The 26,998-nt window shown below is 38.3% G+C and overlaps 2 protein-coding genes across 5 annotated transcripts in view; one reads left to right on the forward strand and one right to left on the reverse strand.

The window, feature by feature from the left end:
* MRTFB (myocardin related transcription factor B) overlaps positions 1-24,873 on the forward strand; it is a 67,368-nt gene extending 42,495 nt beyond the window's left edge. For 2 of the 3 annotated variants that reach the window (XM_054643343.2, XM_054643344.2), the window contains 11 exons: positions 295-456; positions 985-1,169; positions 5,301-5,441; positions 6,863-7,110; positions 8,673-8,829; positions 10,960-11,982; positions 13,354-13,509; positions 15,802-15,960; positions 16,248-16,385; positions 17,740-17,800; positions 19,457-24,873. In XM_054643343.2, the coding sequence (XP_054499318.2) occupies positions 295-456; positions 985-1,169; positions 5,301-5,441; positions 6,863-7,110; positions 8,673-8,829; positions 10,960-11,982; positions 13,354-13,509; positions 15,802-15,960; positions 16,248-16,385; positions 17,740-17,800; positions 19,457-19,995 (2,969 nt within the window). In that variant the 3' untranslated portion in view covers positions 19,996-24,873. The remainder of the gene's footprint in view (positions 1-294; positions 457-984; positions 1,170-5,300; positions 5,442-6,862; positions 7,111-8,672; positions 8,830-10,959; positions 11,983-13,353; positions 13,510-15,801; positions 15,961-16,247; positions 16,386-17,739; positions 17,801-19,456) is intronic. The other variant, XM_077186692.1, reaches the window with a different exon arrangement.
* Positions 1-26,998, reverse strand: part of LOC143695334 (uncharacterized) — a 48,774-nt gene that overhangs the window by 14,449 nt on the left and 7,327 nt on the right. For both annotated transcript variants that reach the window (XR_013184435.1, XM_077186694.1), the window contains exon 4: positions 26,475-26,565. Coding sequence is in view for 1 of the 2 variants with exons in the window: in XM_077186694.1 (XP_077042809.1) it covers positions 26,475-26,565 (91 nt within the window). In the remaining variant the exon portion in view is untranslated. The remainder of the gene's footprint in view (positions 1-26,474; positions 26,566-26,998) is intronic.

Consider the following 26,998-nt stretch of genomic DNA (forward strand, 5'->3'; position numbering starts at 1 on the left):
ATTTGTTTGCTCTTGCATATTGTTCTTGATCTATAATGGTAATTATAGTATCAGATCTGTACATGGAGTGTTTCTATTTCAGTTTCTACTCATGCCCTAAAATGACCTTGACAGCCTTGTGCTCTCCTCTGGCCCTAAAGAACCTTTAATAAATGTGACTGTTATCCTGTTATCTGTTATACCTGGCTGCTTTTGATACAAGTGGAATGGTTCTTGCAAAGACAAGACAATGTTGTTTGTCATGAAATTGGGGAACAAGTGGAACAGAATATTTGAATCAATATATCCTTTTAGAGACCTTTGCAGAGCCTTCACTACAGGCCACTCAGATGAAACTGAAGAGAGCTCGCTTGGCAGATGATCTGAATGAGAAGATTGCTCAGAGACCTGGCCCTATGGAACTGGTAGAAAAAAATATTCTTCCTGTAGACTCCAGTGTTAAAGAAGCCATTATAGGCAAGTAGAAGTCCCACAGCTTCTGTTTGTGATCTATGTGGCATTGTGGAAAATAAATAATTTAACTCTTGAGGGTAAAGTTCACTAGAAGATAACACATGCTAAGTTTATTACTACTTACTCTTTCAGCTTCTGAGACCTAAACTTTGTTATCATTTAAATAAAGTAGTCCTATTTTTACATGAAACTTTGACAATACATTTTTAAAAGTAAAAATCGTTACAAATAATCAAACATCTGTAGCCATTCCTCAGCCTGTCATAGGTGTCTGTGTGCACTCCACATCTGTTGAACGTACCTTGTAATCTCTTACTAAAACCACTTCTGCTCCACACTTGCTTTTATTGGTTCGTTGAATATGATTTAATATGGCTCTCATATTAAAAACACAATAAATACTTAGGTACCATATGTTTAGAATGCTGAAAACTGATCATTTTCCAGCAATTAGCTAATTCTGCCATAAATGTCTAAATTCAATTTGTGCAATTAAAAAAAACATTGTTTCTTTCTGTGTAAACATTTTAGCAGTTGGACAAGAGAATTACCCTCAAGCTTTGGATGATTTTTCATTTGATGAAGACAGCAGTGATGCTTTATCACCAGATCAACCAGCCAGCCAAGAATCCCAGGGTTCAGCAGCTTCCCCTGGTGAGCCAAAACCAAGTGACTCACCCTCACCAATAACCCCAAATGCTGCTACATCAACACAGGTACAGTTTTTAAATGTTAAGATCTTCACAGTATGGTTTTTGGGCTGGCACTGTAGCAGTGGGGCATGGTTTCAAACAGAATGAATACATCTGCTGCTACAAAGGGCTGTCTGGGACTCTTTTCTGCTTGGGGGTGTACAGAGTAGAACCCTGGCTTAGCTGGTGGCAGTGATGAAATTCCCATAGGCTGCAGTGAAGCCATAAATTCCCTGAAATTCATTATGACAAGATCTGCAGCTTTCCCAGAAGTTGTTTAAAAGGTCATGGCTATGGTTTACTCCAGCTGTTATTGATTACTTAATGTCTGTCTTCCTTCTGGGCAAGGTCTTGAACTCATTTAGAATTAAACTTTACTGAAACAACAAGAGTTGATGTCAGTTCCGTTACCTCCAGAAAAGTCCACAAAAAAGGTTTCCTGCATGATTTAAATATTCTTTCCTATATTATTAAAATACTGCCTAAGGAATTTACTATTTAAGAAATCAAAATAACAGTTACGTTGATTTTTCTGAGGTTTTTAGTATTTCCTCAAGGTTTTCCTCAAGTATATCCAAAGAAAGGAAAGTAACTGTTGTGGCAGATAAAATGTTACCTTTATAGCAGAGCATCTAAATGTGTAAGGATTTAGAGAGCTGTGGATTTGCTCCTTACTGCAGAAAGTAATGTAAAGTCAACTGTTAAACAAGTAAAAAAGAGATAGCTCTTGTTAATGCTCCAAAGTCTATGTTGTCTTTATGACCATGGACACTTGACAGCTGAGTGGTTCAGGATCTGGTGTTACTCTCCTTGATTTTCTTATTATCACAGGAGATGGAAAAAGTATTTTAAAGTTCATATACAGAAACAGTGCTGGATGAAAAGTACAGCACATCCATTTTATTTCATTGTTCCCTAACGTACAGATTAAGATATGAGTTGGGTTTCACATTGAAAGAACATAATTTGTGTTGAATAAACTGAAAAGAAACCACATGAAATTAGATTCCTGAGTAAGGAATTAGGTTCCTAATGGAGAGTGAAATAAAAATACTCAAAACAATACATGCCAAAAGCTTTTCAAGTAGGAAGCATAAGAGAGATCTGTGATTGCAGAAACAAAAAGTAAGGCACTTGAACTTGATTGAAAAAGTGCTTCAGAAAAAAACTTTAAGCCTTTGCTTATGGATTTCATATCACATTACAGCCACTTGTGTGCACACATCTAAAATGAGAAGTTGTTCTTCTGCAGAATAAAACAGATGCTCACCTTGTTGTTCCTTTTGAATTAAAGAATAACAGCACAGCAGGTCTTTACAGGAGACATGTCTGGGAATGTCTCCTTTATTCTTTTAATTTCCTCGGATAAATTTTAAATTTTATTACAACAAAGTAAATACAAAGAATACAAAGAAAGTTTTGAATAAAGCAGAGTGCAGGCAGAGTTCTTTTAAAGGCTTCCTCCTCCGCACATTTCCAGACATTAGAGGATGTAACATAATTTTGAGAACCTTCAGCTCTTGCTGACTGATGACCTAAAACTTGCTTTACCCCAGTGTACTTGCATCTGGTAAGGATTAGGCATTTTAGTCATACTCTAAACAGATCAAACTGGGGTATTCACAATTCAGAAGATATTAAATAGGTACCTTCAAAACAGCTGAAGAAGTTTGCTTGATAGCACAGAATGACTGTTTCCCTAATATATTCTCTGTAGCTTGTTGACCTGCTAGATTCTCGTTGGCATCCAGCAGGAAAGGTACAGAAAGCATATTATTTGGAAATAGGGATCTGTTCAAATTAAATAATGACTAGTTTATGAAGTAATCAAGTGAAGAAGTCAAGACCTGTTAAATCTAAGTTTTTGAATTTAAAAATAAATGAAGTGCACGGTTCATTGCCTCATCTAACACGTACAGGTAAAATTGGGAAGTCTGTAAAAAGCTTTGTGTGTAGGTTAGGATAATGACTAGTGTAAGGAGAAATAATTTACTCTCTGGCAAGAGGAAAATGTTTAACACCATGATTTTCACACAATGTGAAAAGAGGTAATTTGGGGTTTTGGAGGTGCTTTTTTTTGTTGTGCAAGTCCAGCAAATAACAGACACTGTGTAGATATCAGATGCTTTCCAGAGCAAATACTTGGAAACTTGGAAATAAAAATAGAGACATTTGTATCTTTAGCCTGCCACCATAAGCTGACAGGATCCCAGGCCAGGCACGTGCACAGTGTTTCAGTGACAGGGAGGGCATGGTAAATCTGCTATTTAATAAAGCAAGCATCAGGAGCTGTTCTTCTGTGTGCCTGCAAGACACAGGGATCAAACCCACTATTCAGTTTACTGGGTTGTGGGAAGGCAGCTACAGTTGCCTCTTGGCAGCTGATGGTTGGGAACACAGCAGGATGTCTAAATGAAACATGAAGATAAAATGGAAATTTCTTACAAATTAATTGTGAGCAAAAGTCAGAGAGCTTTGTTCATGCAGACTGGCACCTTGGGAACTGCTATCCCAGAAATACAAAAGAACCAGGATATAGAGTTGCAAAATGTGTACCAAGTTGAGTCCTTTGTGGTACAATCTCATAGAAAAATACAGGAAAGGTACAGGAAGAAATGAAACAGAAAGTACCTGTCAGACTTAATTATGATGCAAGTCTTGGAATTAATTTGGAAGAAAAAGGATGTTTACTGATAGGAATATAAAGAAGGGGCTTTTATAAAAGGAGCATTGTACTAGGTGATCTAATTGCTTTCTTAAACAATGGAAGTGCAGCTGATGTCATCTGGCTGGATTTATTACTGGAGGATATTAAACACTAGGAAAATGAGGATGGAGATTACCAGAAATGAGACAGAAAGAGAGAAGTCCTGGGCTGAAAGGAAGCTGGTACCAGTGCTCTATGGGAGGTATCTGGGACGTTCTGGTTTCATGTTACTGGTAACAACCTTGATGGAAGAACCTAGGTGATGTTAGGTCTCCTAACAAAAGTAGGAAGGCATAGTCAGCACACAGCTGGATCGTTATTATGCAAAAAGAACTGGTTGATTTGGCTTTTAGGAGAGAAATGCAATTCCAATAGAATGAACAGTTCTTGGAATGAAAAATACACAATGCCCCTCTTTCCCATGACAAAGAAATGTGGAAACCTGGGGACTCTTGACTCAAGAGAAAACTGAGGAGGAAGAGAGCTGGGGTGCAGTGTTCAGCAGCGGAGTCAGGGAGCTACTGTGGACATCCTCTGTAAAAGTGCAAGCCTGGCAGAAGAGGTGATTCCAGGAGAAGTGCTAATGCCACTGTAAGGATACAGTGAGACTCTAGGTGGAATACCCTGTACATTTTCAGTTACTTATATCCAAGAAAGACTAATGAAAACTGTTAACACAGTTAACTGTAACAGGAAGATAATCAGAGAATGAAAAATCTGTTTCTGAGAAAAGAATAAAGATTTCTTTGTATATCTGGGAGCACAAGGACTGAGATCTGTTTATGTAGAGTCTATATTCCATCAGAGGGATATTCACCACCATCAGAAGGAAATAATAAGGTTTCTTTAAGACCTAAAATCAGAAACCAGTTTCAGCACAATAAAAATTGGTATAACAAATTTAAGATGAGCAAAGTTTGGGTTTACACTTCTGCTGGCATAAGATACAGAAGAAATGCACCTCCTGGCACAGTCAGAGGTGGGGTTCTGTGAAAATGCCATAGGAAGGGTGAAAATACACCTTCTGTCCTGCTGCGTGATCATTCTGAAGCAAGAAGTTTGTTTGCCTGTTGAAGGTTGACCTTTAGCAAAGCAATGCTTTTCTGACAGTACTTGTTTGGGTGGTGAGATTCTCCTTGTATACACAGAAATCTGACTTCACAGACAAAAAGTACTGAAGGCCTCAATTTTATAGTAATAAAGCAGTGTTTTCTTAGATAACTAAGAAGTCAAAGTAAGAAACCATTTTATTTTACTTGCTGTGTTTGAAGTGTGCCAAAATGTGCCCTTTTACACATGTACAGTTCTGTTTTCACCATTCCTCCGAAAAAGTATTTTGGGAATTTGATGTGATAGTCAATTGTCTTAACTTTTTCACATTTTTTCAGTTACTCAGGCGGTCGATGTTTTTAATGTTTCTCTTTTTCCTTATATTTTTTTAATACTAGTATCCACCTTTAACCTCTCCAGTTCCTGAATTCCTCAAAACTCCCTCTACAATCGAACAGCATGTGACTCGTTCCACTGCTGCAGCCACCCTGACCACAACCACTGTATCTGCAGCAAAGCCTGGGCCAACCTTAGTGAAGGTGGGTACCTGCAACTGTGGCCCCTGAGGACAACGTTCTTCATCTGTGTGCTGAACACACAGGGCTGTGTTTAATGGAAGACTGCACAAGTAACCTTACAGTGCCTGTAGCTGAGAACAACTTCTGCTGCTGTTCAGGGAGCATTCTGGGCTGGTGACTCAAAGGTTTTGTGTGCTAAGGTCAGCCAGTAGCCCAGAGACCAGCTCATTATTCCAAGAGGTCCTTACAGTACTGTTGACAAAAGTTTTCAGGCAGAATTGTGCATTACATTGCTATGGAAGTTTTTAAGAAATAAGGACAATAGGTTTTTGCAATACAGAGTTTCTACCTTCTATCTGCCTTCTAATCTAGTTTTATATGGAGGATAGCTGAATAGAAAGAGAGTCACTGCATTCATAGTCTACCTGTAACCAAAGGGTGAACCACACTGCTCCTTTTCCACAACTCTTTTCTTAGTTGGTTTAATGTACGAGCAGAATGCATTGTGAGGGAGAAGTTACTGTATCCTTGTTGGAGATCAGAACATACTCAGTTCTCTTTTCTGCACTGACTTAGCCAGCAGCACTGAAAACCCTTTCAAATACAGTTAGAGAGGGATTTCTTTTAGATGTCCATAATGTTTCATTTCAGTAATTTCACTGTCTTCAGCTGTGTTAATGAATATATTTATGTAAACTTCTACTTACCTACGTGAAATTAACTCAGTTAAATGCACCAGGATGACCTCTGGCACTCATTTTCTAATATAAATTTGGCTATATCCTTTGAAATCACTGGATATGTACCAGCTTACTTAATGCAGGACCTTAATTCAGATGTGCCCCAAAAGAGGCTATCTGTGTAGTGAACAGGCATGGATCAACACAGCATTTCTGCTTTGATACCTTCTGTATGATTAGGTAACTGCCTTCAATTTTTCTCTCAAAATAATTTCAAAGAGCTTGTAAAGGAAGATAGTTTTAACCACTTGAGCATTGCTAATGAAGATGTTGCTGCCTGTAATTTATAGGAGTGCCTGTCCATGCTTTCACTCTAGACCTGAGTACCTCAGATGTTTACAGATGGAATTTAGAATGCTGGCTTTTACTTCCACAAACTGCTAAGTGGCCTTGAACTTAGCTGCTAAGAAGAATGCCCCTTTGCAATGACAGGTCATGACTAGTAGAATCCCTTAGCTGTGCCACCTTTAAAAAGCCATTCACAAACTGTGATTTGATGACCCCTACATGTGCAGGGGATAAGCCAGCTGGAGTATGTTAACCTTCCAAGGATGGTTCCTTTGGGGATGTTTTCAAGGACAATTGTTTTCAGCAGCTCTCTACAGTAAAAGTGCTCTGGTATGCTGCATCTCTGAGCCATGCATAACTGCTTTAAGTGACATCTTTTGTGGTTTTGTTTCAATCTTTTCCATCCATAAACAGCAAAGCCACCCAAAGAACCCAAATGATAAACATCGGAGCAAGAAATGTAAAGAACCTAAGCCAAGGGTGAAAAAATTGAAGTATCATCAGTATATTCCACCTGATCAGAAAGGTGAGAAAAATGAGCCACAGATGGACTCCAACTATGCTCGTCTGCTACAACAGCAGCAACTGTTTTTGCAGCTGCAGATCCTGAGCCAACAGCAACAACACTACAACTACCAGACAATTCTACCTGCACTGCTGAAGTATGTGAAGCATTGTTTGTGTCCTTTTAAGAAAAAACATATACATCAGTTATAGGCTTAGGCTTTAGCAGTAAACGTGGTTTGCAAACATTAAAGAGACAGCTGGAACCCAAGAAAACTTTAAGTGCTGTTATGCATCACTGTGGGTATTATTTGCCTTATTTAACAGGTGGTGAGGTTGTTCTCTTGTGAAAATAACCCTGAGGTCTGAGAAGCCTTGAGGTGGTCCTAGTTATTTTTATGTGACATGAAAACAGAACATCTTACCTGTCAGATGTTTTTTTCTGACCAAATGCATATCTGAAACTCAAAAGCGTTTGTGCAAAATCAAGAAAGTTTTGACACCATTTTCACTCAAATGTGAGATAGGTAGGCAGGAGAGAAGCTTGCAGACCATGTCTTTGCAAAGACATGCACTATTCCTGTGGGTTTATTTTTTGTACATTGAATTCACAAGCCACATTCTTGAATTTACAAATAAGACATATCAGTCTTTTTAGATTTGATAAGATCTGTCTGTTGTTTATGGCCTCATCTCTAATGCTTATATGAGTTCCTCATTAGTACTGATCTTTAGCACTTTTACCCATGAGAAGTACACTCATTGATTTATAGGTAGAAACAGTCAAAAAAATAAATGTTTAAAGAGTTGCCAGCATCCCATAACAAAACAAGAAGTTGACTATGTGCAGACTTTCATTCTCATCATCTAAGACCAATCTGTTCCTAGAAGTGCTTAAAGTGTAGCATGCCACAGTCACACAAGCCTAAATTCTAACTGACTTTCAGCTGTTTTTTTAAAATGAGTTTTCACTGAGTTCTTTTTCTTCAGCAAGTGAGGCTAGAAAAGTTAAAGCTACCATCTGTGGTTGTATTTATAATTACCATGTATCCTAACATTTGGGCTGGCGATGTTTCTGCCTGCTTGCCCACGCTTCTTATGTTCCATTTACTGACATTTCAGAAACATTTCTTCATAAATCAGCTGAACAAAATAAAAGAGCTGACTTATGATATCTAGTGTAAATGGTGGCATTTTTAATTTTTTACAATTACTTCAGAATCCTTATACGAGATTCTTGAGTACAGCTGATAAAAATGCATCCTCTTCAAAGTGAACTGCTTTTTGTCAGTCCATACTGTGTGTGAACATTGGACATCTATGGAAGGAAGGGTTGCATCACAGAGTTCAGTACTGGGGGGTGGTTACTGATGCCAGAAAAAACTAACTAATTGCCCTGGCTGGTGATGTAAATAGAGTTTGCAGTCCATGGTGTTCTTTGGAGATACCATGACAATAATCACAACTATGAAGCATAAATTGGTATGCTTAATGGCAAAACCAAATCAAAATAGCAACACACTACTCTCTGTTTTCCTGTCTGTTTTGTTTTACTGAAAATACTTAACAGTAATGTGTTAGGTTAAGCATGGATTTGTAAAAAAAGTTAATTTGTTCATTATCTTCACAGACATGAGATTCAGAATCACAGCCTCTTGATTTGAAAACATAGTATATTTAGCATTGACATTCTTGTCCCTCTTTTTCCTATTACTTGAAGGCCACTGAATGACAAACAGAGCAACAATGGGAATTCACCACTGAATACCCTGAACAACAACAGTACACCAGCATCAGCTGCCAGCTCACCAAGACAGAACAGTAATGTTCCTAGCAGGAAACCAGGTCCTCTACCTTCAAGCTTGGATGACTTGAAGGTAAAAGAGAAGAGGGATTTGTCCAGTCCTGTGCATTACTGTAATTCATAACTTGTGAACTGTTACTGTTGAGAATATGCCTGGTAATTTGAACCAATGGAAACTTCCTTTCCTCCTAATTGGTTAGAATAAGGTTGTCAAAGTTGTCATACACAACTCTCCTGGACTGAAATATTTGATCCTCATATGCATATGGTCCAGAACTGAGATTTCTTTCCCAGAGAATTAGAAGAGGAGGAATTTCAGACACATTGTAATGGTCCCTCACTATGACACCTTGGGTAAGCTGTGAGGTTCACTTCATGGGAAGTTTTTCAGCTCAGGCAGATTTAAACACAGGAGCAGTAATTTCCTCATGACAATTTCAGTGTATAGGTGAAGAGGTTTAGTTAAGCAATATAAATTAGAAGATGCCCTAATAAAAACATACTCTGAGAGGTCACTGCTATAAATAGAAACAGAAATAAGACAGTAAAGAGAGAACAGAAAAGATCTTACCAGAGTTTAACACATCTGAAAATGAATGCTAAATGCCAAAATTTCTTTAAGTTCTAACTAACTGTGTAGACTGTTCAGGTTGCACTGTGAGGGCATTGCATAGGATCTTCTTCCTTCTGAAACACATGAGAAGGAATAAAGACAAATCTGAAGCAGCTTGTGGGGGTTTAGGATTCAGCAGCTGTAGGAATGTGCCAAACTTCAGCAGCAGCATAGGGACATCTAGTGGGCAATTCATTCCTTTCTCTCTGCCTTTACCAAGGTTTGTGAGGGGTGGGAGGGAGGATTCCTTTAGCTTGAAGGGATAAAAAGAAGAAATTTCAGAAGATTGGATTCTCAAGATGGTAATATATTCTCCTAAGTTAAAGCAAATCTTTTAATATGAAATAAGTCTATAAAATGCAATTCAAACCACATCATTTGAAATCAGTTTTCCAGTCTTTACATTTTAAACTAAAAACTTGTGAAGATATTTAAGTTAATACCCAGAATTGTGCTTTGCAGTGATTAAAGCTGTTCACTTTTATATTTCTTGGCACAATTTATTGGTATTCCTGCTGATCTGGTAACACTAACATAAGCCTTCCTTGCAGACCTGCTGGTAGTGGTTTTACCACTGAATCAGCTAAATCAGTTCTGAGTTCAGAAATGAATTGTTGAAAAAGAGAAGAATTAGAACACACTCTCAAGTACAGAGATTAACAGACTGGGGGAAACAGCTGATAGTCATTGGCTAGGGAGTTATTTAACATAAAATTGCTGTGGGTTTTAGAGATGTAAAATGTATTGCTGTGAACTTTTCATCATTTCCAAATCGAAAATACCTCCAACTTATATTCTAGGTGGCTGAGTACTGAAATACTACGGGGGTCCCTGCCTTTTGTTCTATTCGAGGTAGCTCTGATATGCAGGGAGCCCCAGCTCTGCAGTTAGCTGTGGTGCATGTTTCTGATAAACAGAAGTCATTCTTTGGGACTGCTTTTCTTTAACTGATATTTTGAAGCATAGAATCAATTTACACTCAATACATTTGCACTTTACTTTGTCTGTAAGCTTATTGGAAAAAACTGAGAACGTTTTTCTGTCAGAAGGTAACTGTGACTGCTTATACTGTTTTTGTAAAGGAAACACAGATGGCACATAGGGTGACTGTTTGGGTGCTAATTAGCAAGAGAGCCTTTTGTGTTTGATGGGTCTATTAAATCATGAGCTGACCTGATAAAGTTTCTCAGAAACAGATCTGTCTGTCCTGATGGTGTAACAAAGGGGCTCAGTGCTTTTATCTGCACTGCTGCCATTGTCTGCTGGTTTGCTACAGAGGTTTTTAGCTCAGAACTGGAGCTGTAGGTGCATTTTTCCATGTTGAATATTTATGAAAAAACATCATCAGTTTGCTACTATTCAGTGTACAACTGAACACTGCTAAGATTTTGGCAACTTAAACACTGAAGTAAGTAGGAGGTCATGGCAATGTGCTCATAGATAATGCATGCTGTCAGAACCCAGAGGTGTAATAACTAGCAAATATGGGAATGAAAATAGTTTTCATTATTAAGATGTAATAAGAATGCATATCAGTAAGTTTTAATATTTTCCTTTTTTATTATAGTGTTTTATTTTATTTTATTTCAGGTAGCAGAGCTTAAAATGGAGTTGAAACTGAGGGGACTACCAGTGTCTGGAACAAAAACAGACCTTATTGAGCGTCTGAAAACCTATCAAGATCTTAACAACAATGGGGTTGCTACAAGTACCTCTGTGACAGTGACCACTTCTAGTGGGGCCACAGGGAACACTGGGGAAGTGACTGTGGCATTTCCTGTTGCAGCAGTAAATAAACCAGTGGCTAATACGATATCCAGCTTCCCTCCAGAAAAAACATCTACTGCAGCTGGCAGCAAAGCAGGAAATACTGAAAACATCAGCTCTCCCCTGCCTATATCTCCCTCTCCCTCTGAACAGTCCAGCCTAAGCACAGATGACACAAGCATGGCAGACACTTTCCCAGAAATGACCATGATGTCACCATCCCAGTTCCTGAGTACTTCACCCCTGAGGGCAAGTACAAACGAGGACAATCAGAATCGCAGCAGTGGCAGCATCTCAACCATGGAGTTTGATGTAGCAGAAAAGGACCGCAAGCTTCAAGAAAAGGAAAAACAAATTGAAGAGCTCAAAAGAAAACTGGAACAAGAGCAAAAACTTGTGGAAGTATTGAAAATGCAACTTGAGGTTGAAAAAAGGGGACAACAGCAACAGTCTCAGACTTTTGCTAACTCAGCTGCTTTGGAACAGAAGCAGTTCAGTGCTGCTGTCAAAGATGAAACTGCCCCTGCTGACTGCTCCAGTACCAGTCAATCTGTCCCTGTGGCCAGCCATTCCTTAGGACAGCCCGTGTACACCGCTGGCCAGAACCCAGTTGCCAAAAAGGCGGTTGTTATCAAACAGGAGATACCCGTGGCCAAAGCTGAACCTCAGAATGCCATTTCTCAGTTTTATGTTAGCCCACAGAGGCAGCCTCAAACTGCAGTTGTTGCCCAGCCTCAAGCTTTATTAACTACCCAAGGAACTGCCCAGCTGCTCCTCCCACTGTCTATCCAGGGACCGAATGCTGCTACTGCAGTGCAGTTACCAGTTGGAAATATCAAGTTGCAGGTAAGGGTGTTTCTATTTTTTTATCATGTAACCTGCATGGCAGTATTTCATAACTTAGTGTAAATAGGTACATGTGCTGCTTGTAAGATTAACTTAAAACTCAGGCTTAGCCTGCTTCTGCTTAAGGGAAACAGTACAAAAGCTTGAGCTGATCCTGTAATACCTGCTTCTAATACTTGTTTCTTTGCAACTTTTGTTCCTAGATACTCTTTCCTGAAAAGCAATTGCCTTACCATGTACTGCTTCAATTTGCACAATGCACAATTTGATTTAAAGTAGCATATACCATCATTTTGTTAACTGCAAATTGTCATAGAGAGCTACAGTCTCAGTACTTTGAGATAGCCCTGTTTGCAAAACATATGCGAACTACCTACTATGTGGTGATGCTTCAATATATTTAAAAATGTGAATGCAAGATTGTAGAACTCTCCTGTGGACTTGGAAAAAGAAACCATGGTTGTGCAAACATTATTTCTAGGCTTATTATGGGTAGTGAATAAATACAGCATAAACCAAGACAGGCTATAAATACAGAGGTATAGGAGTAATCTGACCCAGCTGAATCAATGTAACCTGTTGGTCTGAACTAAGAATGGTAGAATTAAGCAGTAAGGCACTTCCCACTGGCATTGTTGGAACATCCCCTGCCAGCCATCATGGCAGCAAAGTATTCCTCCAGCTGCAGTGTGTCCCTGGCTGTCGTGCATGCTGTGGGCCTAGGCTTGCTGCAAGCCTGTGCAGCAGCACATCCAGCAACCTTTATGAGGGGCTGAAAATTCTGGTGAGGATGGGCCCCAGTCTGCAGTGCAAGAACTGTTCCTAGGAGTTATACACCCAGATCTCTACATGAATTGTTCTAAAATCCTGCTAGAATTCTGTCACAACCTTAAGCAGCTTGTCCTGCTATTTTACTTCATCTGTACTCCAGAAAGTTTTCCACTGTCACTTAAAATTGTTTTTAAGGAGTTGGACACACTTCTTGCCTTTCACTGGCCATGAAAAATTACTGTGGTCTTAAAAGCAACCTTTTTCTTGCATTATCAGTTTTGTCTTCTGATTACTCAAGCCAGTTCTTATAGTCCTTTCTTACTGATATCTGCTCTCTCTGTGCCCTGTTATTTTTAGTATTTCCACTGGGCTCTCTCCAGTTTGTCTTTATCTTAAACTGTTGGCAAAATAAACATCACCTTTTAGCTGGGAACTCCCCAGTACCAAACACAGTAACAGTTTGGTTTCCTGTACAGTTCCCACTCGTCCTTCCCAGAATACATGTTACTGCTGTTCTGCATAAGGTGTGCATCAGATTTTTACATGATGTAACTTAGTGTGAGATACAAATAATTCAAATATTTTATCTTCATCCTTTAGGCTCAATCACAAGCTGGAATACAGACCCCATCACAAATACCTGCTCCTATTTCTTCCTCTGGCCTGGTGCAGACAGCACCTCAGATGCATGCTCCACAATCAAAACAAAATACCATCACGCAGCACGCACTTGGTCAGAGCCAACAAATCAGAAAGGTTTGTGGATAGCAATAAACACTAAGATAAATAGTTGTGTAATCTAGTTCTAGGCAGTGCTTTGAGAATCTTACATGTGCCATCTGTGTTATATACAAATGATCAAGTCACCTAACATCTGTACCTTGTTTTTCTGTGCGATACAATGGGCTTGTACCTCCTCCTTTTCCTAACATTTTAGTCTGTGCAGGACTTTATTTTTCAGTTGCAGATAAATACATTGTCTAAAGACTTTTTATCTTAATGGTACACCTAGGGCATGATTCCTACTACAACCTTCCTCACACTTGGCACAAGTGGTGTGTACCAGGTATATTCCAGTCAGCTTCTCTTATTTGCCACTGGCTCAAATGTGAGATTCTCTTAGGCAGTTCTTAAGAGAAAGCTTTTACTTATGACTTCAAAGATTTATTCTTTTATAGAATAAAATTCTGGTTTTCTGACTTTCCTTGTTGATTTCATCCCTCCTTATGAAGGAAGCTATGGACTCAGATCCTGAGGATGGTAATTCCAGTGAGTCCAAACCCTACCATATCTCTCCCTAAGGAATGCAGGGGATGAGTCAGAGAGATCCTTCTCTTCCTTCTACCAAAACCAATCAGCTCTGTCATGTCCCATTCCAACACAAGTTCTCAGCACTGGATGTACAGTTGTGACTGCCACTCCAGTCATGTTCATATGGGAACTGATACCAACCCATCAGCACCAGTCATCACAAAAGAAAATGTTTTCTCCTCCTCTGAGCCTCTTCTAGACTGACCCCTATTATTAGGAATGTGGAGATTAGTTTTGGACCTTTATTGCATCCTTATCAGTGGATTGCAAGGTTTTTCAGCCTGCCCCTAGGGACAGATAATTCAGAAACAACTCAAATTCCAAGATGAAGAGGGTCATTTTTAGAGTATATTATGTAACTGTTACATCTCAGCCTTTGAAGTTCTTATATCAGTTCACAAAAGTGCATCATGAACCCCATGTTCTGCTGTGATTTGGGGATTGTCCCTGAGTAACCTTATCTGCCTCTGCTTGGGCTCTTGTTGCAGATCAGAACTGAACTTAGAGGATGTATGATTGTGCATTGCCATTCTCTAGAGCTGGGTAATAAAGGGGACCCAGCTAAAGGAGCATCAATACTTTTCAGACTGCTTGTTCAATCTATGTCATTTCATGGACATTGAGGCTATCCTCCAGGAGTCAAAACTGACATACCTCCAAAAAGCAGATCTAAAGCAGGTTCTCTGGGATTTGGTGAGGGGCTAATCTCACCTTGTTAATGTAACAGGTCCTATAGAGAAGTTTTCCAGTCATCCTGAGGCATGTACTTGTACCAGAGACTGGCAGCTTGCTGCCATTGCTGCCTCCAAGTTCCTTGAAATGTCTGTAGGACATTTTCTCCAGTCCTCCCCCCTATTCAGATCAGTTGTCATGAAGACAACAGTTCCCAGCAGAGTTTGCAGCCTGCTGTTGCACATTTAACATCAAAATGAAAATATCGATGGGATACAACAGATAGGACACCCCTCATGCATTCAGCATTAGATCTACCTCTCTCCATCCATGACCTAAGATTTGTCACCTTTGTTATAAAGGTATTTGGGAGTGATACTGAATTTACAACAGCCTTACAATGCTGATGCATTTGTAGTTTCTCTTAATCTCCCTTTAACTCAAAAGTATGAGAAACAGGATTCTGCTGGGAATCATTTGCAATGAGTATGTGGACTACCAGTTGAAGAAATAAAAAGTCTCATATACCAGTAACCAAACTTATAGTTCATACCCATGTTTTGCCTCTCCCTCAATCCTCATAGATATCTGTAGTTACTTTCAAAAAAAAAAAAAATTAGAATTATATGACAGACAAACCATTCTGTCTTAAAACTGGCAGGAGAGGGCAAATGTGGATATATGTACAGTTTGTATCAGGTCAGAAATAAGCTCATGTTATTGACTGTCCACTAGATGGGGAAATCATGGATATGCTATTGAACTGTTCCATACACTTTCCTCATGCTTCCTAGAAAATTGCAGGAAAATGTTTTTAGTAATGAGTGATGAAAGAAAGTATGTCAGAGCACAAAGTTTCTTTCAGAAACTAACTGTTCTGAATTTAAAAATTATTCCACTTAAAGGAAAAATAAGTATAAATAACATTTACTTCATAGGGAATTTAAGCAATCAAGTGTTTTAGAAAAAAAGGTCTTCTATTTCATTAATGTAATATATCCAATGTTACCTTTTTTTAAAAATAAAAAACCCACAATCTGAGACTGATCTGTTAATCCTTTTCAGGTTTTTCCACCTGCCACATCAAATGCAGTATTTTCCTATCAGACTGCACCAGTTTCAACACCTTCACAATCTTTTATTAATAAAACATCAAACTCTAACATTCACCCTGGTGGTAATCAGGTCCCTTCTGTGCAGAATGGACCTGCTGCTCCCAACAAGGTAAGGATATCCTAACAATCTTCCATAAAGTTCATCTTTACATGATTATTCTTACATAACATGTGACTGTTTACATATGGCAGTTCACTCAAGGAAGAATGTTTTCTGGATTAAAATAATGCTGAAATGTGCATATGTATTAGAGAGAGGGAGAAAGAAATTTATTTTATCCCTCTGATTACGCTAATACATGGACTGATGTGACAAAACAGAACAATCTGTAGAGCTTGATACATCCTCAATTCACTAAATCACATTATTTAGTCATTATTTGTTATTTCATGCAGCCTGGGTCTCCATCTCAAGCCCAGCCTTACATTGTCCAGCAGCCCCTCTTCAACAGCACAGTGTCCAAGACAAAAGATCCTCCTCGTTACGAAGAGGCCATAAAACAGACCCGCAGTATTCAGCCATCACAGCGTGAGGTACTTCTTTTCTTTAGGCTCTTAAAACCAAAGCTTTTCTCTATAATTACCAAAACCATTGCTTGGTTTAGGTTTTGATTTTTTTTGTTCGGTGTCAGGATTTTCTAACATACCCTGTCACTAGTTTCATAACTGTGTTTAACTGCAGGACTCCTGTTTCACTGTTCTTTAATTAAAGCAGCATTTATGTAAATAAGTCTTACAGTTCCCAGCTGGCAATACATCTAATTGGGATAATGCTGCTGCTGGTACTAACAGTAACCAGCCTTCAGATGAGTTGCTTTGAGAATGTGTGACACCCAAACCCGCCCTAAGAGAGGAAATATGTTTGTATTTTCCAAAGTGAGTAAACTTGAGGAGAATGTGTGTGAATGTGTTTATACACACAGGCAAACATGAGCATAGGTGCTTGCTTGAAAAGAATCTGTATTGAGTGATCTTGGTGAATAAACCTGTGTAGTGCTCTGCCAGTATGAGTAATAATGAGTGTTCCTAATTTTGTGCGTTTCAGAACAATCCCAAAAGATAAAAACTTGTAGCCCCTTGTGTTGGTTGGGTTTTTGTGGTGGCAGATCTGAGGCACAGCTATGGGTGCCTAATGCCCTTTCCTGTGTCCTTGGCACATGTGGGACATCCCCACAGTGAGGGCACACAGGTTGTCTTAGGTCACTATCACTACAGCCAGCCAGGGGCTCCCCACTGCATCTCCTGATGCAAATCACTTCCCATCCCTGGAGTACAAGCACTGGTTTAAAACACTTCTTCAGAGCTTCATGAAAGTCTCACTTTTTCTAGACTTTTTGAATGAGTGGGTTTGTGGGGGGTTTTCTTACCTTTTGCTTAAGGTTCAGTTATTTAGGGGATGGCTGTTTAAAACAAAGATGAGCAGTTCCTGAAAGCTTACCCCTCCCCCTTAAAAGATAAAAGAATATAAATCTACAAATTGGGAAGAAACCCCAAAGACACCTAATAAAATGCATCTTACATGACTGACATTTACAGGCTATCTCTGAGAGACAATAGAGCAGGGTTTGCAAGCCCAAAGTGCTGCAGTTTATCCTGGTACAAAATGGGGTTAGTAACTCTCCTGATCCCTGGCTTCCTGCACCTCTCTCCTAGGTGGCCTTCATGAAGTCTTTGTCATGCTTTTTCCCTATTCCTTTGTACTGAAACCAAGTACAGAGATTGAAAATGTCTCTCCAAAGTATCTGTTTTCTAGCTAGACAATTTCCTATTAAGGATTTTAGTTTTTATTATAGGTTAGTACTTACATACTGTTGATAGAAACTAGGAAAAATAAGCATAGGAAAAAATCCCACATGAAAGAGAATAACCCTGTTCTCCTGTGCTACAGATCTCCAGTGCACACAGTCAGCAGATGGATGATCTTTTTGATATTCTCATCAAGAGTGGAGGTAAGCTCATTGACAGCTGTGTGATGTAAAGATTTAAAACCTGGTAGTAAAAACTCGCTGCTATAATCAAATGAGAATTCTTTTAGGAGTTAGAATCTAGCTAGCCTGAATGAAACTAAATTTTTGAAAGTTTGCTTGGTTCCTTATTAAAGAAAACATTTACCAAAACACATACAGTCAACCTGCTGTGGAACTTCATGCTTGCAAATTAGCTCTGGTAGACCTTTACAATAATCTCTACAGCATTCAAATGATTAAAATAACACCTTAGGTTAGCACAGACATACTTTATCAAAATTGGAAAGGTTGAGCAAGTCCATAACATGTTTATTGAAATTATACAAAGAATAGAATAAGGTAAGAGTTCAAGCACGTTGATAGTAAAATTTCATTAAATATAACCATGAGTTATCAACTATAAACATCAAAGATACATTACTGGGAAAAGTGTGCATGAACTATATGGAGATATTAATGAATAACAACTTTGTGTCAGTTAAAAAAGGGAGCTATCAGAAAGGCACTGATATAACTAAAGTAATGAACAGAGTAGCTCAGCAGTAGAAGGAAGAGGCTTTCAGCCATAATTAGGCTTAGTAGCCCAAGAAGCCATTACAATAGTGGGAGATGTTGTGGTGCCAAGTGATTCCATTAAGAGAAGGGTTTGTAACTGCTGTCATAAAAGGATCTTGACAAGAGGGAATGCCAGGGCTGAGGGTCTGGTTCTAGGCTACTAGAAGACTTCAGCCATATTCTAAACATCAGAGTATTTTTTTTTATCAATGCAAATTGCAAGGTCACCTGCAGAAAATGTGAGTAGGCTGAGATAAGTAACTTGAGTATTCAACAACTCAAGCTAAATTAATGATCGTCTTTATGAAAAAAACATAGTAAAGCATTCAGGCCTGTTGCACTTAATGTAAGTAAGCTCTGCACTGAAAAATGTTTCGTTTACTATTGTACTTCAGGAGAGTGAGAAGGCTGTGGGTTTTTGCTTGGAAAACCAGCACAAAATATATTGTCAGGTATATTTTTTTCTGCTAGGAACATCACTTGTGCTAGAGGATTTATCTGCATATTTGTCTGTCTTGTTTTTGGGCTTCATTCACATCTAAGAATAAATTGGAACTTAGGCTTTATTTCCCCTTCTTTTTACTGCCACAGTCTTACATGGAACTTCTTGACAGAAGTGTAGTTTTAGATTCTAGAATTGGGAATAAATGCTTCCTAATCACATCATTTCATCTCATGGACTCTTAATTAACCAGTGTGGACAGTACTAAACGGGGATGAAACTGAAAATTGGTTCTATACAAGGAAACGTGTTGGTTCCATAATTATTCCAGTTAATGAGAAGAACTGTAAACATGAAGGAGGTTAAGGTAACATCTAGAGATACATTCCTTTTTCATCAATACTCATGCTAATTTGCTGAGTTATCACTGAAAGCAGAACTCTGGGACTTGTTTAAAATACTCTGTGGTTCATGGAGGCCATGCCAGAGTCTGATGTATGTGAATATGAGTGGAGCAGCACAGTGACTGTTACTGCACTTAATTCACTATGGATGCATCCCAAAATGGGCTGGAATTTCTCAGTAGGAGGATATTATGTCATTATCTGTTTGAATTCAACAGTGGGGTTTTTTTATTCCAGAGATTTCCCTTCCAATCAAAGAAGAACCATCTCCCATCTCTAAAATGAGACCAGTCACAGCCAACATCACTACAATGCCAGTGAACACGGTGATATCCCGTCCACCTCCGCAGATCCAAATGGCCCCTCCTCCTGTGGCCTTAGAACCAACAACCAGCTTGTCTATAAGTTTGGAAAACCAGCTCGAAGCCCTCTTGGATGGAACTTTGCCATCAGGTAATGAAATTCCTCAACTGACAAGCAGTAATGAGGACAGAGAGTCATTTTCTTTAATTGAAGACCTCCAGAATGATCTGCTTAATCACTCCAGCATTTTAGATCACTCTCATTCACCCATGGAAACATCTGACCCACAGTTTACTACTAATAATTCTTGTCTGTCTCTTGACCTGCCCGATACAAATTTGGACAATATGGAATGGCTGGACATTACAATGCCCAGCTCCTCATCTGGACTCACCCCTCTCAGTTCTGCTGCCCCCAGCGTGTTTTCCACTGACTTTCTGGATCCACAAGATCTACAGTTGCACTGGGATTAAGCTATAGCCAACGAGAACACGACCTGCAAGTCTCTCTACAGCAGAGGTCCATTATGAAACCATTCTGATTGCAGTTCACATAAACTAAGACAGTAATGTTTGGAAGAACAAATGCTTGAAGCTAATTCCTTATTGATTTTCAAGTTTACAACAGTGAATCACTTTATGCACCTATCAGTAATACAGATCAGGGCCCTCTGGAAGCTGTATTTCACAAGTCAAGAAAGGATGATTGTACTTCGTGATTAAAAGTACCCCAAGGTAAATGTATCAGAAATATTTAGGAGAGAAGTTACGTCTCTGACTTTGTAATGCTTAAATGAGCAGCACAAGATGACTAAACTGAGAGTGAGATGGCAGTTCTCTGTAGTGACCCAGTGAGCAAATGGCTGGGGGAGGGAGGTATCACTGCACTTCATTGTTCCTGTGGAAAGCCTGAGCCAGGTTCAGAACTAATTGTGAGGGCAAAGGCAAATAGAAGCACTGGCTGGTTCAGTGAAATTTCATATATCTAGTCTCTTAATTTGTTCAAATTGTTTTTATATTTTGCTTTTGTGGATTTTAAAACACTTCCCCCATTCTTTAATCATGAGGGAGGAATTTACCTGCATCCAAAGGGATATTAATTGCAAGAAATCCACTGTAGCTAATGCCAGGTAATATTGAGAACACTGAATTTTCTATAGCAATGCTCTGGATTTAATAGCTAGGTTTTAATGTGTATATCGGACAGTTATTTGTATACTCTTTTAACTTTATATAGCTTATTTTTGTGAACAGAGGGGAACACAGTGGTCTTCAAACAAGAGATTATTATAATGGAAGTAAATATCCTATTTTGCTTTGTGTTTGAGGATATTTGTTAGATCATTGAATCCAGTATCTCAGCATACTAGAGAAGTTTGAGGAAGTAGAAAAGTTTAATTAATAGTGTTGTATACTAAAATCCTGCAAGCATCTATGCAAGAATAGTCCCAATGCCCTCAATAAAAGATGTTTGTAGGATGAGATCAAGTTGCAGGGGACAGTGCTGACAGGACAACCATAATTTCTTAAGGAACACTTTGTCTGTTGAACAGCTTTGTCTGCCACTACATAACATCAGGGAAACCAACAGAGAAGCTGCTCAGTGCAAATCCTAAACACCAGGATCAGAATGTACTGTTTGTGGTTAGAAGGCATATTGCATATCTGAAACAGAGAATAGCAAAAATGAAGCTCTTACCTCACAGCACAGCACATGAATATTTTTTTGTTGTTTTAAAGCCCTTAGTTGTTGTTTTCAGAGTCTATTTTGAAAGCAGTTAGAAAAACAAAAAAAATCAAGTAGAACTAATATACTTTAACATTCTATGGTTGTCTCTCAGGTAATAGCTGTTAAATGTTGCCATAGATGATGGAGGCTAATATCAAACACAAAATTGGAATTTCCTATTAGGGAATTCCTAAATTAAGATAAAAGGAAACACTCCCCATTTCCTGAAATGTGGAAATATTGTATGTTTTCTAGTCTGAAAACTGATCTCATTGCATGGTTCTTTCCTCACCAATAAGTTTCAAAAATAAAGTTTTGTAGGATTGAATGAAAAATGCCCTGAAGCTTTTGCCTACTTCTTAGAATAATGATATGTATCAAAGAAATACTGAAAACAGTAAGTAGCTGTTATCCACTTAGCAACCTTCACCACATTTTTCAAAAATTAAAACACAACACAATCATGTTAAAATCAAACAAATACTTTTGTCAGAAAATGTTATGGAATTAACAGAAAATTTGCATCTCCAGATATAACGCAGTCTGGTTTACTGATATGACAGAGTTCCATTGGCTTCAGATAAAATAATGGATTCCCTCATTGATTCAGGGTTTGAACTGATACCATATGTTTGCATCCTATCAATTACAGCACTTTAAATCATTATGTATCTTCACTGGTTTTACTGGCCAAGAATTACTGTAATATGAAACTAAGTACAAGAAAACAATCTTTGGAGATTTTCACTACACACAGTTGAAAGACATAATTCCTTATTCCTTCTTGCTGTGCCTACAATACTTGAGTACAACATTACATGTGGACTGTCTGCCTTAAGCTTTGATGGTATAGGACTTCTCAATAACAGTGAACACTTCACATTCAACTTTTTGCATTCCTGTTCATCATCCAGTCTTGGGAGCTGATACTCTGAGATACGAAGTGCCCTCGGCTGTTACGAGAATAAGAATTAAGGACTCTTGGTCTGATAGGAACAACTCTGAATGAAATTTAGTGTTCTGCAGTACTGTCAGTTTATTATGTGTGATACACCAGACATCATACAATATATGTGTGGTTAGAGTTATCCCTTTTTGACCCTGCCTCCTGATGAAATGAGAGGCAAGTAAATTAATTTTTAGAGGAGAAATTAACCTAGAGCAACTGTACTGTCATTTTTGATGTGCATGTAAATACAGCTTGAAACTGGCAAAGTCATCTTGCTACAAAATTACCCTTATTGGCAGTGTAGAATGTTAATTAATCCATAGGAATCTTTGTGCAGAAATAAAACCAAACAGGTGAGATGTCTTGTTATCAGTACGGTATAGCTTTCTGCTCTGAACGTCTATTTGAAAAAAAATAAAAATTAAGGGATCATTTTAGTTTCTGAAGTACAAATATTCTAGTGTAGGGAATGTGTGATTACTTTTCTGTACATTTCAGAATTGTGTATTGAACCTTATATACAATGGTTTGCTTTAGACTTTGTTCTGAAATGTGATATGTTTGCCATAGTTGTATATGCCTGTTTATGGCAGAAATAGGTTTTGCTTAGACTTTTGTGTGTGCATGTTTTACATGAAAATTTTTGTAGCACAAATACATCTTAGAAATTTAATTGTGACTGTGCAGTTTGACTGCACAGAACTGAATCCTTCTCATTAAGAGAACAGTTGCAAAGGAATGCACTGGCACTAAATTTGCCATTTAATGGCTGCAGTATACTAACAGAATGCATCCTATCAAATGTGGTGTTAGTGGGTCCTTCAAAGTAATTAAGAATACCTTTTAATCAGTATGAAAATCAAAAGTTGGTTGTTTACACATCTAGACAGAGAGAGCTCAGACAATGTTTTCCTAGGCTCGTGTTACTCAGGAGGAGTCACATCCTGTGTTCAGTAGAGAAATGGAATTTGCTGCACACTTTTAGTGCCCTTCAGCATCTTCAGTTACAGCAAGGAAGTTTACAGGCAAAATTTTGTTTAACTTTAGAAATAGTTAAAAAGCATTGTCATACTCTCTCTGACAATAAAATTAATTTATGGCAGTTGTTCTCTACAGAAATTTAAAATGTAATCCAGCAATGTGGGCTTGCAGACCTGCAGAATCAGAACTTTAAAAAGCTGAGGCCACAGCTTTTAGAAATGATCACTACTTAATACTGACATTTATTTCCCAAGTATTTCTAAATTCACCAACAAGAGTCACGTTCAGAGAAGATGGTGATCCAAAGAGAAGTGTCAATATTAAACTTTTTCTGTTACATAATCTCAAACATTCAGGTGCCTCAAAGGTGTAGGCACTGTAATCAGAACACAAGTACAAGCTGCTGAACTACTTTCAAGGCAGAGAAACTGCAATTACAGGATACATTGAACTGGAAGGGCATTATGGAATCCAAACACAGCAAAGTTCACCGATGTAAACCATTATTATTTGGATGGCATCTTAAGTGTATTATAAACTTAAAGCAAACTCTATTAAAACTGGAAAAAAATCTTCCACTTATCTCTAATAAATGTTCTGTTGAAACTCTTTGTATTGTGGTCTATGAAATCACCTTTCAGTGACTTCTAGACCATACCCCAGAGGGTATTTCATGTGAGATCTGTGGAATTGAGTTACATATAGTATATACATGGCCAATAAAGAGCATCCATTAAAACCTGAAATAATCTCAAATATTCCTTTATACCAGTTTGCTAGGAATAAAGTGCAAAAAAGAGACACCTACATCATTCTGTAGTGTCCAATACTGAATAGAAAGTGTTTTTAAGTTAAAAGTGCATAAATGTATTTGTAGAAATCTAGCCAAAAAAAGCCATTCTAGCTATGAGAGCAAATTCTCAAAAAGAAAGCAGGGAATGGTTAATAACTATATAATCACACTATTTTTATAAAATTATACAGCTCAGATATTCAAAAGACAGCCTAAAATAAATTATAATAATATAAAAATTTAAATAGGAACCAAAGCATTGCCATTTATATTGCCAAAGGAGGCACTTTGTATTTTAAAACATAGGAAATTAAATCCCCAAAAGTGTTATCCGTACTTTTTTAAAATTGAGGATGTAGATATTTTCAAAGCTGTTTTTGATGTTTAACAGTACAGATTTGTTTTTGTTGTTTGAGAAATTTGTAGTAACTAATGGCACAGGCTTTTTTTCCAGATAGGATTTTCTCACAGTACTGCTTGCAGTAGAAATAACGCTAACCCAAGTAGGTGTTTCTCTTCTTATTTTCATAGTCATAATTATGTCTTAGCATCTCATTTTGTGAAAAGAAGAAGATAAACACCTGTCTCTGGGGCCCTCTTCATTTAAGCACTACTTTACTAAATGCAAATTATGGCAATCAGGGCGTCAGTTTATGTATTGCCTTTCTAGAACCATGATGCCTTTGTATTTGCTGTTTGCACCCCTAAAATCAATTCCATATGTTTGAATGCCATATGTTTTGCACATTGTACTGTATATATGTAATGCATACTGTATTTTTATATGTGTACTACATTTATCAAATATTTTGTACATAGTGGCAATATTGTAGCTACTGAGGAAATGTTTGATATTTCAGCATTTTTGCTAAGTGTCTCAAATAAAAAAGGAAAACTGTGTTCATTTGTCCATGGTTACTACTTAAAGTGAAAATATCATTCTGAATTTTATGGGTCTGATACATTTGGCCTATGTTCTAAGTACCTTTCTCACAAAAAGGAGTAAGAATGAATCTGCACTTAGACAAACCCCAAAAGAATTATGGCTTGTCTTTAAAATCAGAACCAAAATCTGTAAGAACAGAGACTTCCTGAACCCTTGAAGCTTAGGTTTGGATTTCCCTTTCTTTCAGCAATTTTTCATATAGCATCATTTCCTCATAGAATGGCCTGGGTTGCAGTGGACCCTAACGTTCATCTTGTTCCCTGCCCTGGGCTGGGACACCTTCCACTGCCCCAGGCTGCTCCAAGCCCTGTCCAGCCTGGCCTTGGGGATGGGGCAGCCACAGCTGCTCTGGCTCAGGCACTCCTGGACCTCAGCACCCTCAGTTTGAATCCATTCCCCCTTGTCCTCTCACTGCAAACCTCTTGGAATGCACTTGAATACATGATTTTCCCAAATCCTTCCAAGGTTTTCAAAATGTGTTGGGTTGTGAGATTTTGTAGTTTTGATTTGCATTCTGCTCAGTTTCTGGAACACCTGAGTGCATTTTTTTCAGGAGAATGAGCTACGAGCTGTTTGCACAAGCTTCTTTTGAAGATGAAGCTGTTTCATTTAAATATTTAGTGTTACACTTCCCCTTGTGAAGGCAGTCCTGTACTAATCACCCACCCTTTCCTCATTAAAGTCTGTTCTACACTGATAACATCAGAAATTTTGATATTTGGCCAAATATTAAAAACTCCATAGTAAGTAGTAATTAAGTGGGTAAAACTGAAAAAATTAAAACCTACTAATAAACACTGTAAATTTCATATAATACATTTTATCTGTGAACTTTAACCATTATAAAAGTTTGTAGGCTGTATGTGCCACAAACTTACCTTTGATATCACACACCAAACACAAATATTGCAAAACAAGTGCAGCACTTTTTGACCATGTATTTGTGCATTAAAGAAATTACAGCTGGAGTGTAACAGAGATAAAGCACTTGTTTTGCTGCCAGCTGACAGTCTGGGGGCTTCGTTGTTTTACAGTGACAAAATTCAAACACATAACCTTCTTTCACAAGCTGTGTTCATATTACTATTTGATGTAAACACAAAACAAGGCTTGATAAAACTTGAGATTATGCTGAGTGCACTTCTTCCACAGGCTAAACCTTGATTTTCAATAAAAACTCAGTTTATTCAAACATGCTCTACAGAGGGCCAGCAGCACATTTGCCTTTTCTCTGTTCCACATTCAGTACCATTTGCTCCTGCCTACTGCCTTGTTGTTTATTGTCCAGATGTTGCTAGAGGAACATATTTCTTAGAGTATTTGGAGTGTCCCAAGTAGGAGATGTTTCTTTGATGGCAAAGAAGTCACATGGATTTCCCCACACCTCAAAGTTTAGTGCAACTTTAGCAAGACATTCTTAATGCAAAATCAAAGTAACAAATGAGAGCTTCTGAGAACCAACAGCCAGGGCCTGGGATTTTTTCCTTCAAGTGTTTATCCATAAATGAAATGAGAAACTCTAAGATAAATATTTCCCTTCATGTAAAAAAATTACCTGTGAGTCTCCAGTCTTCTGTGCAGAAAAAGGACTGCAGGGCCATTCTGCCATCTACTGCATCATTCTTGAACCCCTTCCAAGACAAGTGCTGTGGATCAGGAAGTAAAATAGTGAACAGAAACATTCTTTCATACAGCTAAGCCAAAGTCAAAGCTCAAGCAGCTGCAACAGCTCCTCAGCATCCCATAGCAAGTCTATATAAAACTCAATTGCACCACACCTACATAAATAGGATTGTTCCCCTGTATGTATCTCAGAGAGTCAGGGAATGTGTTGAAAGGCCTTGTTTTCACGTGGAAACAGACAACAAATCAGCCACAGAGTCCTCTAAGACTTCCCTTTTGAAAAGCCACGTTGTATTTAAAAGAAGCTTGTGTCAGAGAACAGCCCTTAATGCACAAGCAGGATTCAGCATGGAGGAAAGGCTTTAACACCCAGCTCAAACAAGGGTAAGGGCCAGCATAAAAGACACTTCCAAACAAAAGTATCCAGACATTGGAAGGGCAATTACAGTTTTTTTA

Source organism: Agelaius phoeniceus, chromosome 16 (genome assembly GCF_051311805.1).
Source record: "Agelaius phoeniceus isolate bAgePho1 chromosome 16, bAgePho1.hap1, whole genome shotgun sequence".
NCBI classification, from domain to species: Eukaryota; Metazoa; Chordata; class Aves; order Passeriformes; family Icteridae; genus Agelaius; species Agelaius phoeniceus.